The 18,792-nt window shown below is 33.1% G+C and overlaps 2 protein-coding genes across 3 annotated transcripts in view; one reads left to right on the plus strand and one right to left on the minus strand.

Annotated features, from left to right (window-relative positions):
- The window catches only part of LOC132752225 (tRNA (34-2'-O)-methyltransferase regulator WDR6-like), a 39,909-nt gene extending 27,490 nt beyond the window's left edge, over positions 1-12,419 (minus strand). Inside the window, exons 1-10 of one of the 2 annotated variants that reach the window (XM_060742534.1) lie at positions 12,343-12,419; positions 7,363-7,504; positions 6,887-6,985; positions 5,939-6,087; positions 5,185-5,300; positions 3,064-3,211; positions 2,466-2,693; positions 1,856-2,062; positions 1,286-1,359; positions 109-263 (exon numbers count right to left, since the gene is read on the minus strand). In XM_060742534.1, coding sequence (XP_060598517.1) covers positions 109-263; positions 1,286-1,359; positions 1,856-2,062; positions 2,466-2,693; positions 3,064-3,211; positions 5,185-5,300; positions 5,939-6,087; positions 6,887-6,985; positions 7,363-7,435 — 1,249 coding nt within the window. In that variant the 5' untranslated portion in view covers positions 7,436-7,504; positions 12,343-12,419. The remainder of the gene's footprint in view (positions 1-108; positions 264-1,285; positions 1,360-1,855; positions 2,063-2,465; positions 2,694-3,063; positions 3,212-5,184; positions 5,301-5,938; positions 6,088-6,886; positions 6,986-7,362; positions 7,505-12,342) is intronic. The other variant, XM_060742535.1, reaches the window with a different exon arrangement.
- A 136-nt stretch (positions 12,420-12,555) lies between these two features.
- The window catches only part of LOC132752240 (U5 small nuclear ribonucleoprotein 200 kDa helicase-like), a 42,366-nt gene continuing 36,129 nt past the window's right edge, over positions 12,556-18,792 (plus strand). The window contains 6 exon segments of the mRNA XM_060742556.1: positions 12,556-12,721; positions 15,004-15,167; positions 15,515-15,686; positions 16,239-16,428; positions 16,960-17,018; positions 17,816-17,917. Of these exon segments, the coding sequence (XP_060598539.1) occupies positions 12,677-12,721; positions 15,004-15,167; positions 15,515-15,686; positions 16,239-16,428; positions 16,960-17,018; positions 17,816-17,917 (732 nt within the window). The 5' untranslated portion in view covers positions 12,556-12,676.

Here is an 18,792-nt window from a genome sequence, read left to right on the forward strand (position 1 = left end):
TGCAAGGGAGTATAACCTCATTCTGTGGCTTTCTTGGCTTCATGATGAATGTCAATGATGAACATATTGAATTAAACAAACTATCTACATATGCTTCAAAGAACAAACCTGACACATGAAGTATTCTCAATGTTCCATGAATGTTGCCTATAGCAATATATTGACTTGTAGGTGATACGCTCATCACTGTGTATGATCCAAACTTTTCATCAGACATGAGGTGACTACACTGACCTGACTTCTGGTTGTACAGAACTAGTTTCCTGAAATACAAATAAAGTTAGAATTTTCAATTTCTGAACTTTCTGCTCAGTAAATCAAATGTGTTTTCTGGCTAATTTTTTTTACCTCTATGTCATGTAATGGCTGCTATTTAAGGTCAATAAATATCTTCTTCTGAAAATACTTACTTGCTATGTCTCAGTATTAAGAATGTTTTATTTTTATTTATTGTTATTAGGTTTTACTTCATTCAAACACTATAAAGGTCATATGATAATTTTTTTAGCTTTTCTGGTGTAGGAAGACCTAAGGTGCCACTCCATGCATTAATTTCCACACAAACTGGCATACGAGTAGAAACACAGATGTTCCAAAAGCTAGCTGTAAAGTTTTTTCACATGAAAGAATTCAAAAATCCTGGCAGCCGTTGTTTCCTTAAGCAAAAAACGTAACATTCATTGCTTAGTACTGGTTGGTTCCAGAAATGGATTCAATAAGCTTAAAGCTTCCAACACAATCAAACTCAAATAACTTTGTATAAACTAAACTCAAATCCTTGACCAGATTCAAACCTACAGTGATAAGGGGTAATAAAGTAGACAAGTGAAAAAACCAATTACATTAATTTTGTACAACAGAAGTGTGTTTCACACCTGTTTTTATCTTTAGATCTGTTAAATACATGCATATCAAACAAATTAACTTTGAAAAATTTATTTCTTTGTATCAAATTTGCAATCTGTAAAAACTACATTTACTTATATAACTTATTGTGGTTCATCCTCCAAAAATTAACATTGTGCTTTATCAGAAATATTTTGTTAATTGACTGTGACACTATTTTAGATACTGTATATTGTTTTTATATGTATATGTGATGATGTACTTATTGTACAAATCCTGAATAAACTTATTGTTCTGTTCTGTATTCTAAAAAACAAACTTAAATTTATAATTACCACAAACATCTAAAACCAGTACAGTAAAAATTCTGAAAACTTGACCTTGCTCGAGCTGTCTGTTTTTCAAAGGTTTTACTGTATAATGCTTATATCTGGCTTACCCTGCATTTGTTATTGCCAGTATTCTGTCCACATCTAACAACATAGTGTTCCTGGGAAAGTCATCTTCCTCAAGCTAAAAATAAAATGGTAACAGTTTATTTCCTGATAATGTTTTCAACTGCAAAATATGCAAACTTTGAAATAAATCACATTATTTGGTAAAAATGGACCTTCTGTCAAAGTGTTTTTGACACAATTATTTGACAATACCCCAGTTACCGCACTGTCTGTTGGGGATAAAAAAAAGAGCATGCTCGTTGATTGGCTACGTTTTTTCTGGGATTTACATATTGTGACAACAGGGTTAGGAATAATGATAGAAACGTCATATTTATATGTTTGTACATAGATTACATTTTCTGTAGTTTCGAATTTTGACAACTGAAAACATGTTTTTATTTTCGCCTATGATATAAAACAGAAAGAACGCCCCCTCGTACATATCAGATAACCTCATGTTTTGATATTCTTTCTATCATTTAATATGTACATGTAAGCACTAAAAATGGAAAAATTATTCAATAAATACTATGCATCTTACCAAACAAAACCTGAAATTATTACTTCACCTGAAAATCCACAGATTTTGTGAGCTTGTCTTTGTTTTCTCTATCTTCATGATGAAGATTCCACAGTCTGACAGAGTTATCTCCACCACCAGTTATTACAAAGTGCTCTCCCTTGTCCACACAGATGCTCCATATACTCTTTCCTTTATGACCTTTGAAATTCTTCAATACTTTACCTTCATATGACCATATACAGCATGTGGAGTCCTGTATCCAAGGATAGACTAAAAATGTTAGAAGACAAATTCTATTTCAAAGAAATGTTTTTTTTTGTTTTGTTTTTATTTTGTACCTACTTCAATTTTTTTGTTAATTTTACACTACTTGTCCAATCAAAATGCCTAATAAATGGTATAATTTATCTAATACACAGAAATCAGTATCATCTTTTGTACAAAATGGGTTATAATTCTGTCAAAATCGATGTAAGAGTAATGGGCCTTGGTCAGTGATCACCAGTCCAATTAACTTGTTAATACCATATTAACTCTCAAATAATTGTGTAAAGTTTCAAATTCAACCCATTCCATGACACGAATGCTGATGCCTGGGTGAGTACAATTGGTCTCCCTATTCTTCGTTGAGCTTAAAACAAAGACAACATTTTTACCTCACCAACACTGACAAAGCTTGTTGAAAGTAGTTTTACATCCCAAACTCTTGCCGAATGTCCATATAGTACATGCAACAAACTGGTCTCCATTTTCTCCCAGTCTTCAAGAGACTGTCCAGTATTTTCTCCAGGAAACTTCACCTTGTACAACCTTATACTGCGATCATCAGATACAGAACAGATCAACTTTAATGTTTCATTGTAATCTATAGAAAATATCACACCCTGAAAATACATAACATATGTTTTTACAACATAATGCATTTTACTAACTGAATTAACATGAAAGAAAGAAAGAAAGAAAGGTGGCAACTGTATGCAGTATACAGTTTCTTTCTTTCATGTTAATTCAGTTAGTAAAATGCAGTGTACAGTGTATGCTCCTGTTAGCTCCAATAATTACCAAATTTTAATATAAAACAACATTTACTTGGTACATGTAAATGTTAAATATGTCTTTATCATTGCAATACATATACAAAAGGCAATACAGGAGGGCAAAGTTATTTAAAATCAGCAAACTTAGAAACTTGGCTCAACTGCATGTACTGAATTAAAAGAAATGAACAAATTAAATCAGTAACTAGATACTGACCTGGTGACCAGTCAAGCGATGGAATGGCTCCACTCTTCCTGAGGTATTAACAGTAGACTGTGCACTCCATATTACCACTTGATTAAAAACTGTACCAGAAGCTAATATGACACAGTCTGACTTTGAAGTCAGAAACTTTGCACAATATCTAGTGGAAGTTCAAGAAATTATAAAAAATACCAACAAATATTGTATTTTGATAATTGTAATAGCTCATCAAGTCCCTGCTGAATATGTGTAGATGCACACAGCTATATCTAAATTTAAAGGAAGCTATGCCATCATACACTTACAATCTGTATCTTGCAATTTTTTTTTTGGAGATTTTTCCCATTTTATCTAAAAAGTGTTATTGTAATCAAAATAAGTAACAAACTAGAAATGTGTCCATAGGACACGGATGCCCCCACACGCCACTGTTCTGTCAATCTTATTACTCTAGGTCAAATATTTTTTAGACTACATGTGCCACAAGTTGAAAACTAAAAATCAACAAAGGGCCATAATTCTGTAAAATTTGGTCGCGGCAAAAATTCCTTACTTTACTACCATCTACACATTTAGGTTGTTCATCCCTGGAAGTTTAAGCAAAATCTGCCATCCGGTTTAAGAGGAGTTGCATTCACAAAATTTCTACATAGTATATAGTGAAAAAAATCAACAAAGGGCCATAATTCTGTTAAATTTGGTCGCAGCAAAAATTCCTTCCTTTACTACCATCTACACATTAAGGTTGTTCATCCCTGGAAGTTAAAGCAAAATCTGCCATCCGGTTTAAGAGGAGTTGCGTTCACAAAATTTCTTTATGGTATATAGTGAAAAAATTAACAAAGGGCCATAATTCTGTTAAATTTGGTCGCAGCAAAAATTCCGTCCTTTACTACCATCTACACATTTAGGTTGTTCTTCCCTGTAAGTTTAAGCAAAATCTGCCATCCGGTTTAAAAGGAGTTGCATTCACAAAATTTCTACATAGTATATAGTGAAAAAATCAACAAAGGGCCATAATTCTGTTAAATTTGGTCGCAGCAAAAATTCCTTCCTTTACTACCATCTACACATTAAGGTTGTTCATCCCTATAAGGTTTAAGCAAAATCTGCCATTCGGTTTAAGAGGAGTTGCGTTCACAAAATTTCTACATAGTATATAGTGAAAAAATCAACAAAGGGCCATAATTCTGTTAAATTTGGTCGCAGCAAAAATTCCTTCCTTTACTACCATCTACACATTAAGGTTGTTCTTCCCTGTAAGTTTAAGCAAAATCTGCCATCCGGTTTAAGAGGAGTTGCGTTCACAAAATTTCTACATAGTATATAGTGAAAAAATCAACAAAGGGCCATAATTCTGTTAAATTTGGTCGCAGCGAAAATTCCTTCCTTTACTACCATCTACACATTAAGGTTGTTCATCCCTGTAAGTTTAAGCAAAATCTGCCATCCGGTTTAAGAGGAGTTGCGTTCACAAGATTTCGGGACGTACGGACAGACGTACGGACGGACGGACGGACAGACGGACGGACAAGTGCAACGCTATATGCTCCCACTTTGTGGGGGCATAAAAAGAAATGTCAAAAGTGTAAAAAGAAAAGCAATAAAGATTATGAAGATGTGAATAATTCTCAGTTATGGATGAAATTATAAACACATTTCGTTACGTAAATCAAGATGGCAGATATTAATCAACTACAAGAGCCAATGAATCTCACACAAGGGATTGTGAGTCAGGATTGGAAAATTTTCTATTTTTAGAGCTTCTTATCCCTCTGTTATTAAAGTATTTGGTAGATACAATGGACTTTTTCTGTTTTGAATTTGGAATTTTTCATTGTTAGTACAAGATATTTCATGATCAAAATGCTAAAAGTAAACAGCAAACAATATACTGGTAGTTTTAACGAGGAATACTGGAAGGCTGCCTATACATGTATAATGCCTGCATAATTATTCTAGCAAATCATTATCCCTACTAGCAATTCATCACATCATTTCAATCACAAAGTAGGCTAGTGTTTTTCATGTCATCATTAATTCCAACAGATTTAATGGATTAATGATGACTTCTAAACACTAACTTATATTACATATCAATTTTTGTTATTATCCTATTTATTCAAAGGATACAAAATACATTTTTCTTGACAATGAACACTATTTGTTATACTAAATTTGTCTACATCATATGTTACAATAACATTATGACCAAGTGCCAGACATAGCAACCTGCTTGACAGTGAATCCTGTAATATATATGAAAACATCTCGTAAACATATATTCATGTAATATCTCTTAAAGGCAAATTAAAGCTGCAAGCCTCCAGATGAGCCAAAATATTTCAAGAAAATCAAAATTGGGGAAAAATGAACGAAGAAAAGTATAAACATTCAAGATTCAAGTAATAATTAAAGTTGCACGCCTCCAGATGAGCCAAAATATTTCAAGAAATTCAATCTTTAGAAAAATGTATTAAAATCTTAAGAAAAGTAAAGATTGAATATTCAATTAATTATTTATATGTTATGTGGGATTTAATGACAGATTTTGCAGTATCAATCACTATAATTCTACTGCGTTACTAACTTTACTTTAAATCAAAAATACGTCTCAACATTTTATATCAAATAATTTCAATTCAATTCATACTGTCGGAGTGAAATGTGCTTCATAAAATATACAAATCTGAGTGCTTTTCAATTTAAATATAAATGCTTAAATGCACATTATCATTTTAACTTTTGTTGCCTAACTTTTCCAAAGTAAAAAAGCAAAAATTAGAAAACAATTTAATCTTCCCAATATCACTTCATTTTAACATCCGGTCACCTTTGTTCAATAACTTATTAACGGTTATTAAATTCTGTACTTTAAAAAATTTACCTGAATCCAGGAAACATCCCATATCCAATCAGAAAATTCTAATGGATCATTTAAAGGCTTGATTGTCAGGGAAAGGTCATTAACTTCAACCAAGCGTAAACACTTCTGACCAAACACACATAGCTTTGTTGATGCACCATCATCAAATACTTAAAAAAAACATATGCACAATTACTTAAGCTATTATTTCATGAAAATTACTCTTCTACAGTTTGAAGTAACGGAAGTGTAAATTAATAAGTACAAATGTATTATACTAGCTGCTAAGGGAGTGTAAAGTATGAAAATGTGCTCAAATGCTGACACTAGGTAATGAAAAATAAAAATATAAAGAACTATATAATATATGAATATGAAATGATATGTGATTAATTATAAAATATTACCTTTCAATGGATTTTGGCACCTAAAGGTTAGTTGATTTCTTGTATGTGAATCAATTAAAGGCATGAATGTGCTATGTTCCTTTAATAGTTTGTTTTCTTCAATATTTCACTGACACACTGAGCTGGGTTAGCTAGTTTATTTTAGCCCAAATTTAACCACCAAAAGTGATTACATTTGCAACAACCTTTAGAGCTAGACTTTAGACCATTTGCTGCCCAGATTTATATTTCAAACTTGAAATCCTAGAAATTGATAATGGATACTTCCAAAAATAGACGTTGGACAAATTCATATGAGTAAGTCAGCAAATTAAGGGTTGACAGTATTTCAGAAATATTCCACCAAGTTTTACCAACAGGAATGTATCTGCAATCTGTATCAATGCTTAATTCTCCCTATAAATCATTTGAAACAGATTTCGAGGATGAATGACTCAAATTATTGTCATAAATGAACTAGGTCCTATATATTGTGAAGATAAGTTCCAAAGATTCAAAATACTCTTCCAAATGAGTAAATCAAGTGAACAAAGACATGGACGAAAATAAATTTTTTAAATACCTTGCTTAATACCATGAACAACCCTGGCAGGTAGGATGTCTATTGATTGATGCAGTTTTGTATTGTGTATACTATAAACATGTATCTGACTGCCAATTCCTGAAGAAAAAAAAACATTTTAGCCATTTATACATGTACATCTGATTATTCTAAAAGATAATGAACAGTTTTGATGACTATATTTCAAGATCAATCAAATAAAGCCACCCAAGATCTCTTCATGCAACTCAGGGACACTTAATACATAAACTTAGACACTGATGTTATGTAAAACTAATCTGCATTTTGCTTGTATTCACATACTAGTATACATCTTGTAATGTAATCAAACTTTGTATAATTATGAGGTGTATGAAAAATATCGGTGAACTTTGATATTGTCTATAATGGTCATATAATTTAAAATGAATTTATGGAAGTTTGTGTGTTTTTTTTACCTTAGATGATATACTAAAAACAGAAGAACTTGAACTCACCTGCCAAAATTATGTTACCATGGCAATGTAGAGCTGTCACAGGTCCAGTGTGATAAATCGATGTTAAACTCATTATTTCTGTGTAAAATAAGGATATGTGTATCTAAGAAACAATGGACACATCTTGAAGTTAAAGCTGAAACTTGATAAAGAGGTACATAAAAATAATGTGAAAGAACTAAACCATGTCACCTGAATGAATAGAGGATAAAAAATAATTGTCTCCCTTTCTATTGCATGAAAAATAACCAAACCTTGCATGCACACAAAACCTCAGTTTGTAAGCACATATGAACTTTACATGAATTGTTATTCCAGCATGTGGACGCTGATCAAGAGATAATGAAAATGATCTTTAATGGGAAGTGGAGAGCAAGAACATGTACTTAAACTTTCAGAACCCTTATTTCACAAATTTATGAACTGCAAACATTTGGCACCATTTCACTTTCCAATAAGAATTGCAAAGAAACTTGAAGTCTATGAGAAATTATTGAAATAGTATGTAGCTTATCTTCAGAATAATCCTATGGATTTTAAAGAAAATTCAAATTCAAATCCCAAAGTTAGAAAGTTTGTAAGCAGACATTCTCATTGGTAAGAGGGAAGGGTTCTGACCAATGAGATGTCTTCCTACAGGAGAAGGAGCCCCCTTACATGTCTTCTTCCAGATTTGAATTTGATAGGTATTTTTTGAAAAAAGGTTCATAATAGTTTTTAATATGTTTTGTTTTGATATTTAATTTCAAATTTGATTCATTTAAATAATCTTTTAACACCGGTAATTCTGATTTATGCATTTATCACAACCAGACATGTGTTCAGTAGTGACATTTTTACAGCAAGCAGAATGTCCCATACTTAAGGGACATTTACAAACACTTCAACATTAAATATTCTTATGAAAACCCAAAATAATTATAATAGCAGTTCTATTTCCTTTAAGAATAATCTCTTCCCTAACATTAATTTAGCAACAAATGAAAACTTTTGGAAATTACAAAAAAGATGTAGCTATGAATATTGAATAAAAATTAGATCTGGCATTTGAATCTCATTTCCTTCCTGCATACTATGTATCAAATTATTAAAGATCCATAATATGTTAAAAGTTCTTTATCTGAATAGTTTGAGTCATGCCATATCGCCTATAGGGCGAGTTGACCTGTTACCTCTTAAAATCTGGGAACAAGACACCCAGACACTCTAGCCCCAAAAATCAGTAAGACACAAGTTTCTCTCTTAGTCTAATCATAAAGTTTCTCTATTTAAATGTCAAATCTGTTGGAAAAAGACATTGACTATTCAAAAAATATATCTCGAGGTCACTTTGGCAAGTCTAACCATGGAGCTAAATATTGTATATATATCTGTGGTTTGACTATTCACCCCTCAACCTTTATTTCTAGAGTAAATCCTACAATCATATACATAAACATACATGTAATGATGTAGCTAATGTCACTGATGATGATCCCTCTGTCAATTGTGATAGCTGTGGCAACTGGTTCCACATAGTATGTCAAGACATAGAAAACACCTGGTATCAACAAATGGCAGAAACAGAAGTATCCTTTGCATGGACATGCACTTTGTGTAATAGTTTAAACCATTCCAACACCAGTTCAAGTATAATATCCATTACATCACAAAATAGTTTTTCAAGCCTTTCAGATACAAATGTGACCCCACACCCCCACACTAGTACTTCCAAACCACAAACTCACAATTATGTTTCGAAAATTAAAATTATTTGTGTAAATTGCCAATCTATTGTGAACAAAAAGCATGAATTTCAAAGTATGATTCTTTCTCAAAACCCTGATGTTGTCACCATAACAGAGTCTTGGCTGAAAAAAGAGCATTTTACAAGTGAAATCTTTCCAACGTCCCTAGGGTACACAGTCTACCGAAAAGACAGACAAACCGGAAAAGGAGGTGGTGTACTAATACTTGTAAAAAATAACCTTATTTCATGTGAACAACCAAAACTAAGCACTGACTGTGAAATTTTATGGGTTAAGGTAGAAATTAAAGGTAACAAACCATTCTACATCGCATCCTACTATAAACCACATGAAAACGACACAAAAAGTACACTTGAATTTGAAAAATCACTAGACTTAACAAGAAATCTTAAAGGCACAAAAATAATTCTAGGAGACTTTAACTTTCCAAAACTTACATGGGACATAATTATTCTTACAAATCTGGCTTTAACTCAAACCCCACTTATGATAAATTCCTTGAAGTCATCGAAAATCATAGTCTTACTCAAATGATAAATGAAAACACAAGACACAACAATATCTTAGATCTCTTTTTAATTTCAAACCACACACTTGTCAACAAAACAGAAATAATCCCAGGAATATCAGATCATGACATCATCACAACAAGTGTACACGCAAGACCAATTATAAACAAACAAAAACCAAGAAACTGCCCAATCTACAAAAAAGCCAACTGGCCTGAATTTAAAAATCATATGCAGATATTTAGCCAAGAAATCATACATAAAGTTGATACACTTTCAGTTGAAGAACTATGGACCCAATTTAAATCAACAATTGAAACTGGAATTACTAAATTTGTTCCAATAAAAAGAATAGGATCAAAAAAATCACTACCCTGGATAACAAAAGCAATTAAAAAACTCATGACAAAAAGAGACCATCTATACCAAAAACTAAAAAAACATAAATCAAATCATGAACTTAGACAAAAATTCAAAAAATTGAAAGCACTTATCAAAACTCAAATCAAAACATCTTTACGATCAACACTTAGAACACATATTAGAACTTGATGACAATGATCCCACAGACACCCAAACTAAGTTTTCTACTAAAAAACTGTACTCCCACTTAAAAAACTCCAAACAAGATTCCCAAAATGTAACAACTCTCAAAGACCAAACAACAGGCTATCTTAAATCAAACAACCGCGACAAGGCCAATATATTGAACACGCAGTTCCAATCAGTTTTCTCCAGTGCCTCTCCACTGTCTCTAAAACAAACTTGCATGCAAAAACTTTATTACCTTGACCCCAAAAAATATTGTAAATACCCTCAAATGGATGATATATCTGTCAGCAAAAATGGGGTGCTGAAACTTCTTGCCAACCTAAAGATAGATAAAGCTGCAGGCCCAGACCTTGTTCGGCCGGTTGTCCTCAAAGAACTGAGGAATGAAATCACAGATATCATCACAATCCTATTCCAAAAATCTTTATCTTCTGGTACAATTCCCTCTGACTGGACCAAAGCCTATGTTTGCCCTATTTACAAAAAAGGTGACAGCACAGATCCAGCCAACTATCGACCGATTTCATTAACATGTATCCTTTGCAAAACGCTCGAACACATTGTCGCCTCACATCTCTCTTCACACTTCAGTAACCACAACATTCTCTTCGACCTTCAACATGGCTTTAGGGAGAAACGCTCCTGTGAAACACAGCTTATTGAACTAACAGACTCCCTTGTCAACAACATCTCAGCAGGGAAACAAACAGATCTTATTCTCCTTGACTTTAGTAAAGCCTTTGATAAAGTAAATCATCGTAAACTTCTCCTTACCCTCCAAGAAAACGGTGTCTCCACACAAATTCTCAATTGGACACGTTCCTTCCTGATAGGTCGGAGCCAAACTGTTGTACTGGAAGATGAACACTCTACAGAAGTCCCTGTAAACTCTGGTGTCCCCCAAGGCTCCGTCCTCGGCCCACTCTGCTTCCTGATCTACATTAATGAACTTCCATCTTCTGTCTCCAAGTCCCAAATTCGCCTCTTTGCTGATGACACTGTGGTTTACATTACTATAAACTCGTCTTCAGACTCACAATCCCTCCAGGAGGATCTTGATAAGATGCAAATATGGGAAAGGGAGTGGGACATGGAATTCAACCCCTCAAAATGTCAAGTCCTTCACATCACTAAAAACAAAAAAGTCATCAACAACAAGTACTTCCTTCATGGCCAAGCTTTAACATCAGTTCCTAGCTCAAAATACCTTGGCCTTGACTTGTCCACAGACCTGAACTACAACACACATATCTCAAGAATTACATCAAATGCAAACAAAACCCTAGGATTCATAAAACGAAATATCAATACAAAAAATGAAAAAGTAAAACAACTAGCTTATAAATCCCTAGTAAGACCCCAGTTAGAATACGCATCAACTGTTTGGAGCCCCTACACACAATCAAACATCCAAAAAATAGAGATAGTCCAAAGACGAGCGATACACTGGGTAAAACAGGATTACTCCCCTTTGTCATCAGTTACAGCCATGCAGAAAGATCTTGGCTGGCGTTCTCTCGAGCATCGCAGACTAGACTTTAGACTTATTATGTTTTTTAAAATTTACCATAACCTAGTAGCCATTAGCCTTCCCACCTACATTAAAACTCTATCTAGGCTTACTAGACATATGCATCCCCTCTCTCTTAGGAAAATACAGGTTACATCAGACTACCATAAGTTCTCCTTCTTCCCCCACTGTATCACACTTTGGAACCAGCTCCCAAGGAACATTGTCACCCTGCCTGATCTAGATCAATACAAACAGGCAGTGGTTAAGATACAGTATTAGTTGACTTGTTGTGTTTTTACTTTTAAATCTTTCTTTCACCCTTACTAACAAAAATATTTTAACAATGACTAGAAGTTTTCAATGTCTCTCACTGTCCTGATCATGTTCATTTTCAGGTTTTTACTTTCTCTCACACCTTTTACTAACACACCGACGCGCACAATTTCCTGCCTATAACACTCGCGAGAGGGGTTGGCAGTATTCAGAGATAGATAGCTGATTAGGATTGCACAAAGTTACCAGCAGCATAATTTTGTATTTAAATCAGAATTTTGAAAGACCAACTCACACCTTTATATTTAAATGAAAAAAGAGATGTGATCTGACTTTCAAATTAACACTGATATTACCTACTACTTCTATGAACGTTCATACTTACGATTCAATTAAATTATTAATTTTCACGTGGGTTTGTTTTCTACTTTCATTTTCTTAAACAGCTTATAGCAATAAAAATCGTTTGGACTAAAGAGTATGTTCATAAATATAATTTTGCTTATTTCTATTTTTCATCGCAATTTCTATTTGAAAAGAGAAATATTTCACTACAGTTTTTAAAAAATATTATTATTTCAGTTTGATTTTTACTTGATGTTGGAAGCAAATTTACAACGCCACCTGCCGGATGCGACTTTGCGACGATTATTATTTTGAATAAAACATCGAAAGTCTATCAAATCGCTGTCAAGCAGTGATAAACCTGCTGTAAAGTCATGGCGGATGCAGCAGCTAGATCACTTCAATATGAATATAAATCAGTAAGTAGATGACTGATTAAATTAAAGCAGTAAATATTTTTGTCATATGTTTTCGCGATAGATCATGTTGATTTTTTTGCGGCCATTATGAAAACGTTTTTTTAAGCGATATAATTTGGTCTCCAATCCATGGAGCATTGTTATTTATCAATGAAGATCGCATAAAATATATGCGATCAAAGTGACTGACAAGCAGGGTTAGACATTAACCGTTTCTCTAATTTGGTGTTTTGACATAAAAATCAAATTTTAAAATATCCAAATCAGCAAATGCCAACTGAAATTTTCGTCTGCTAGAAAGCAACATGTTAACAACATGTAAATTACTGCATTGTCGTAAAACATGGTGTTATGATACCACAAATATATTTATCCAAGAGTCATTAAAGCTCTAGTTACATAACTTACAAACATGAAATTCCAGATTTGAGTCAAAATATTTGTTTTCCCAATCAATGTGTGTATTATTGGCACCATTCCTTAAGTTGGGGACGGGGGGATGCTGAACATGGTCAACTTAAATCAGTCTTTAACATTCTTTAAATATCCAAGTTATAGAACTGTCGCGATTCATTATTCAGCCAAGTACGCATGATTGGTTGGAAATGGTGAAGGTGGTGAAAGCGGCAACCAATGTTCTGGCCGCTCACAAGCAGCAACAACACTCATCCCACCGCTGCCACCAATATAGAACTGTCGCGATTGATTATAAAGGGATTGACAATACAAACAATCGACTTACCTTCCACGTCTGGATCGTAGCCAAGCTAGGATTTGCCTAATTATTCTTAGTATATATTACACACAAATATGGCGCCCAACTGTCAGCCTAACACACTAGTTCCGGTTGGTCCGGAACCTTCCGTTAACTTCCGTCAACTCCCGTAACCAGTACCATACGGTACTACAAAGTCATGAAACATTAATTAAACTACATTTGGAAAGGTCATATAAATAGATAAATTATTGAATTATTGATTTATAGTAACTGTTGATCTCTGCTTTAATCATTTAATATTAAAAAATTATTTATTGTTAAGGTATATTTCAAGTTCACATTCTATCTTAAGCAACCATTATTCTGTCCCTGTTGGTGCATTTTAAAACATTTATGTAAAGAAATTTATTTAAAAGAACATATCAGAAATTCAGTTAATGATTTTTTATTGTGTCGCCTCTACGGAGTAGTGTCGACATATAGGGATCACTTCTCTGTCGTCTGTCTGTCCTTCTGTCTGGCTGTCCGTCCGTCACAAAACTTGTCTGGACTACTCCTCATAAACTACTGGTGCAATTTCATCCAAACTTCACAGGAATGATCAGTACCAAGTCTAGACTCTAGTTGTGCATATTGTCAGCATTTTCCGGTTCAATGATTTTTGTTTTAGTTATGGCCCTTTAATAATTTTTATATTTTTAAAGTTTGTCCGGACTACTATTCTTATACCACTCATGCAATTTCAATGAAACTTTACAGGATTGATCTGTAGCTTGAGTCCTTGCGCATATTGCACGGGTTTTCCGGTTGAATGATTTTTGGCTGAGTAATGGCCCTTTGATAAACAGGTGTTTTTTTCTGTGTGTTGCCAGATACACAAAAGCTTGTCCGGACTACTCCTCATAAACTACTGGTGCAATTTTATCCAAACTTTACAGGAATGATCAGTACCAAGTGTAGTTGTGCATATTGTCAGCATTTTCCGGTTCAATGATTTTTGTCAGAGTTATGGCCCTTTGATAATTTTTATTTTTTAAAGTTTTGTCCGGACTTCTTCTCTGATACCACTAATGCAATTTCAATGAAACTTTACAGGATTGATCTGTAGTTCGAGTCCTTGCGGATATTTCACGGGTTTTCCGGTTGAATGATTTTTGGCAGAGTTATGTTTTTTTCTGTGTGTTGCCAGATACACAAAAGCTTGTCCGGACTACTCCTCATAAACTACTGGTGCAATTTCATCCAAACTTTACAGGAATGATCAGTACCAAATCTAGTTGTGCACTGTCCATCTGTCTGTCCGTCTGTCACAAAACTTGTCCCAACATGAAATTGGCCATCATGAGGCGACACATGTGATCACTGATCGCTCTTGTTTTGAATAGTGGGTGTTCATGTCTTTTTACCTCCTAATGATAAATGCTTACACAAAATTAGTGGTAATATAGTATTGTACATTTTGTAAAATTTAATGTTGCCCGACTCTTACATTACTTGATAACTAATGAAATATGCCACCAATTCATTTTGTAGTTTAATTGAATAATGTTTTCTTTATTTACAGAACTCCAATCTTGTACTTCAAGCAGACAGATCTTTGATAGACAGAAGAGCTAGAGATGAACCAACTAGTGAAGTACAGTCCTTGTCTGGGAAACTCACTGGTATTAAAATGGGAGACAAGGCTAAGAGAACCAAACCACCACAAATGGAAGAAAGAAAAGCCAAGTAAGTCCATTTCTTAAGCCTTTGTGTGCTTCACATATTTTTCCAGATCACTTCATGAACTTTAAAGTGACTGCACACTACTTGAAAAAAGTTCAGTAATGCATAGGTATAAGTTTTCAGACATTTGCTAAAGTTCAGGTTTTACATACTCTTAGAAGCACTTTTATTTTTTATAAAACTAATTAAATAATGCTAAATTCAGGGGCTTATTATTGATTTTATTCTGGAAATTAATATTATCTGAAATGTCATCAAAATGCAATGCTAAAGCTTTTTATATAGACTCTTAAATGCTAAATATACTTTAAATTTCATTGTTATATTATATGTTATGATATTATTTTTAGACGTCATAAGAGAGATGAAGCTCAGCGAGATATGTTGAAGATGAAAGGAACAACTTTGTTGACTGAAGGTATCTCTGACATGGTAGGGATTGTGTACAGACCAAAGACACCGGAAACTAGGCAGACTTACGAAGTCTTGCTTAGTTTTATACAGGCTGCCATCAGTGATCAGGTAATGGCACTGTCTTATACCCATGATATAAAAATATTAAGTCCCATTGTTTAAACCATCTGTTGATCTATATTCGGGCCATGTTGAATTATGTTTTGTTTTTTAAATGAGTATTTTTGTACAGTATAATATTTGATCCAATGAATATCAACAGTTCAATAATTTTCTTTCTGTCAATTTAAATCATTAAAGCCCCGAAACATATTTGTATTTTGTCCATATTGAAAGTATATTGTAAATGGACATAAAAGACAATGTGTTTAGTTATTATAAATACTTTTACTGATAAGCCCTTTTCATTATCTAAATCTTACTTAATATGGAAATTTTGCTTTGGCCCCTAATAGGTATGACATAAGATGATACATTATACTTAAAATAGATAACTCGTACTGATTTCCAGTAGTCAGTCTGGTTTGCCAGTAAATTTTATTGATATGCTGGCATGACTTTCTAGTATATATATTTTTGATAGAAAAAAAAGAATAGAAATTTGAGTATAATTGCTTTAATAATGAACTGAGTTATAAATCATCATAATGATACTTTCAGCCACGTGATGTTTTATGCGGGGCTGCAGATGAAGTTCTTGCGGTGTTAAAGAATGACAAAATGAGAGAGAAAGAAAAGAAGAAAGAAGTAGAAGGGTTGCTTGGATCCATGCCTGAAGAAAGATTTGCCCTGCTTGTAAATCTTGGCAAGAAAATAACAGACTGGGTACAGGAGGAGAAAATGCAATTGGGTTTGTACTGGCACTATTTTACATTGAAAGAGGCATTGCAGAAAATGGTACTTTTTGTACGAGCAGTTTGGGTCCCTGACTTCACACTACTTGTTCTTCACTTCTTTGGATTCTTATTCTGTCTTAGGCTTTAAATTCTTTAATGTTTGTGAGGAAGCAGTCCAGCCCAATTATGTAAGGTTGATGTTTCTATTTAGGCATGCCCATTGATACCTGAGGTAACACATCGATAGTCACCTAAGATCTTCCTCCATTGGTTTTTTGCCACTTAAATAGTTTGTGTGACAAAATTAAATAAAAAATAGATATTAAAGAAATATATGCTAAGTTAAACTAGATATAATTTGTTTGTAACGTGTTATTATATTTATTATATTTATTATTTGGGCTTAATCCAATTTGTCAAAAGTTATTCGAAAACTTTCAATTCTTCAACCTTCTGTGATTAAAGTGAAATAAAGTTTTTGTGCCAGCTTAATAAATTTGTTATCTTTGCTGTTTTAGTTTAACTGGTTTATTTTATGTTTTTAGAGGAAAACATTGATGAGACATATGGTGTAAATGTACAGATTGAAGAATCAGATGATGATGTAAGTTTCTATACATTTGTTATTGATATTTACATGATATACTGGTAATGAATGTGAAGACAACATTATTAACCTTTGCCTTATCATTCTATTCTATAAGCTAAAGCCTTCAGACATGGAGATAACTCACTTTCTTATTAAAATTTTGTTTTGAAGCTTTGCAATATTAATTGATCTATTAAATATGTTAGATTTTTCAAAAACATTTGTCATAATTTTATATTTATTTATAGAATTTTGATGGGATTTTAATTGTGTCTTATGGAAATATATTGATATTTATAGCAATAATGAAAAAGCCTAGTTTCATTTGTTGTTTTTATTCAACACATTATGTTAAGTATAAGAGGTCAAGTTTTACATTCTCATATATATTGAGAATTAATTATGGTACAAGAAACTATAAGGAATACAAAATGATGGTACAAGGTGTAACATGTACTGTATCATACTAAGCCTAGCTAATTACATTATTCTCTGCCTTTCAACCTGAGGTCATGGGTTTAAGCTCAGTATACTGCAGGCTTTTTGTCACTGGTAGAAGCCCTTCCCTTAAATTTTTGGAAGTAACAACACAGTATTTCTACAAAAAATGAATAAAAAAGTTGATGTTAATTAGGGGGAAAAAAATTAGCCTATTATAGAAGGGAAAAGCCTTGGGATGGTAAATGCTAATCCAGGAAGTTTTAATATAAGTTTATATTTTCTTATGCAGCTTATTATCATAGTGTAACTTGAGGTATATAAGTTCACATCACATACTATGGGCAGTATTGTAGATTTGAGAATTGTTTCAGGATGATGCCGATGTGTATGGGGAGGTACGAGAAGATGAAGAAGAGGAGGAGGAGTCTGGAGGGGAAGAGGCGGACCTTAATGTGACATTGTCTGCAGGCAATGTAAGATCATTTGCATATTATTTCATAGATGATCATTTGTAAAATCAGTGATAAGTTGGAATGTTGTAATAATTTTTAGAATATTTAATTGGTGAAATTCCCTCTCCTATCCGGCAAGCTTATAGAACGTTGGTTGTTCTCACTTAGGTGTCCCCTCTTGTTTGAAGCACAATGGGACACCTGAGATTTTCCTCCACCAGTAAAGCTGGAAAGTTACCATATCACCACTACTGTGTTGATGTGACGTTAAACCCAACCAAAAAAAAATCCCTCATGTTTTTTAAATTGATGAGAAATTAGTTTTAAATCTTTCAGTAAACCACAAAAACATTTCTTGTCATTTGTTTGTTCTTTGCATTAAATTTTATGTAAGTACATACATTGTAATTATTACTATTTGATAAAATATTTTAGAAATATGATATAAAGTCTTACTCCCAGCATGCCCACTCAATTTTAAATGTAGGGGTACATGTACCCCCTGTCATTGAAAATTGGGGGTACATTTCAAAATCTGGGGGTACACATAAGTTTAAACATGTTTTTGTTTGTAAGAACATTTTATATAAATGTAGTATAATATAGTATAATTATTGTTTTGTTTTGTTAATATTTTTCATGAAATTATTTCATTTTAATTCATCAACACATGGAAATCGGTTTTTTTTTTCACTTTTATATACCAAATCAAATTTTATTCTGGTTAAATAAGTCCACTCTATAGACAAAAAGTTTATATTTGTAAAAAAAAACGTAAATGTATATAGGCAGCGTTTAGCGGAATGAATAGGAAAATCGTGTACAGCTTCACACAGTGTGTTAAGAGATTCATCCGATCGACAATTATTTTAGCAAATATCTTCAAAATGGGGGCA

This window comes from Ruditapes philippinarum, unplaced genomic scaffold (genome assembly GCF_026571515.1).
Source record: "Ruditapes philippinarum isolate M1 unplaced genomic scaffold, ASM2657151v2 ctg629_1_1_1_1, whole genome shotgun sequence".
Taxonomy (NCBI): domain Eukaryota; kingdom Metazoa; phylum Mollusca; class Bivalvia; order Venerida; family Veneridae; genus Ruditapes; species Ruditapes philippinarum.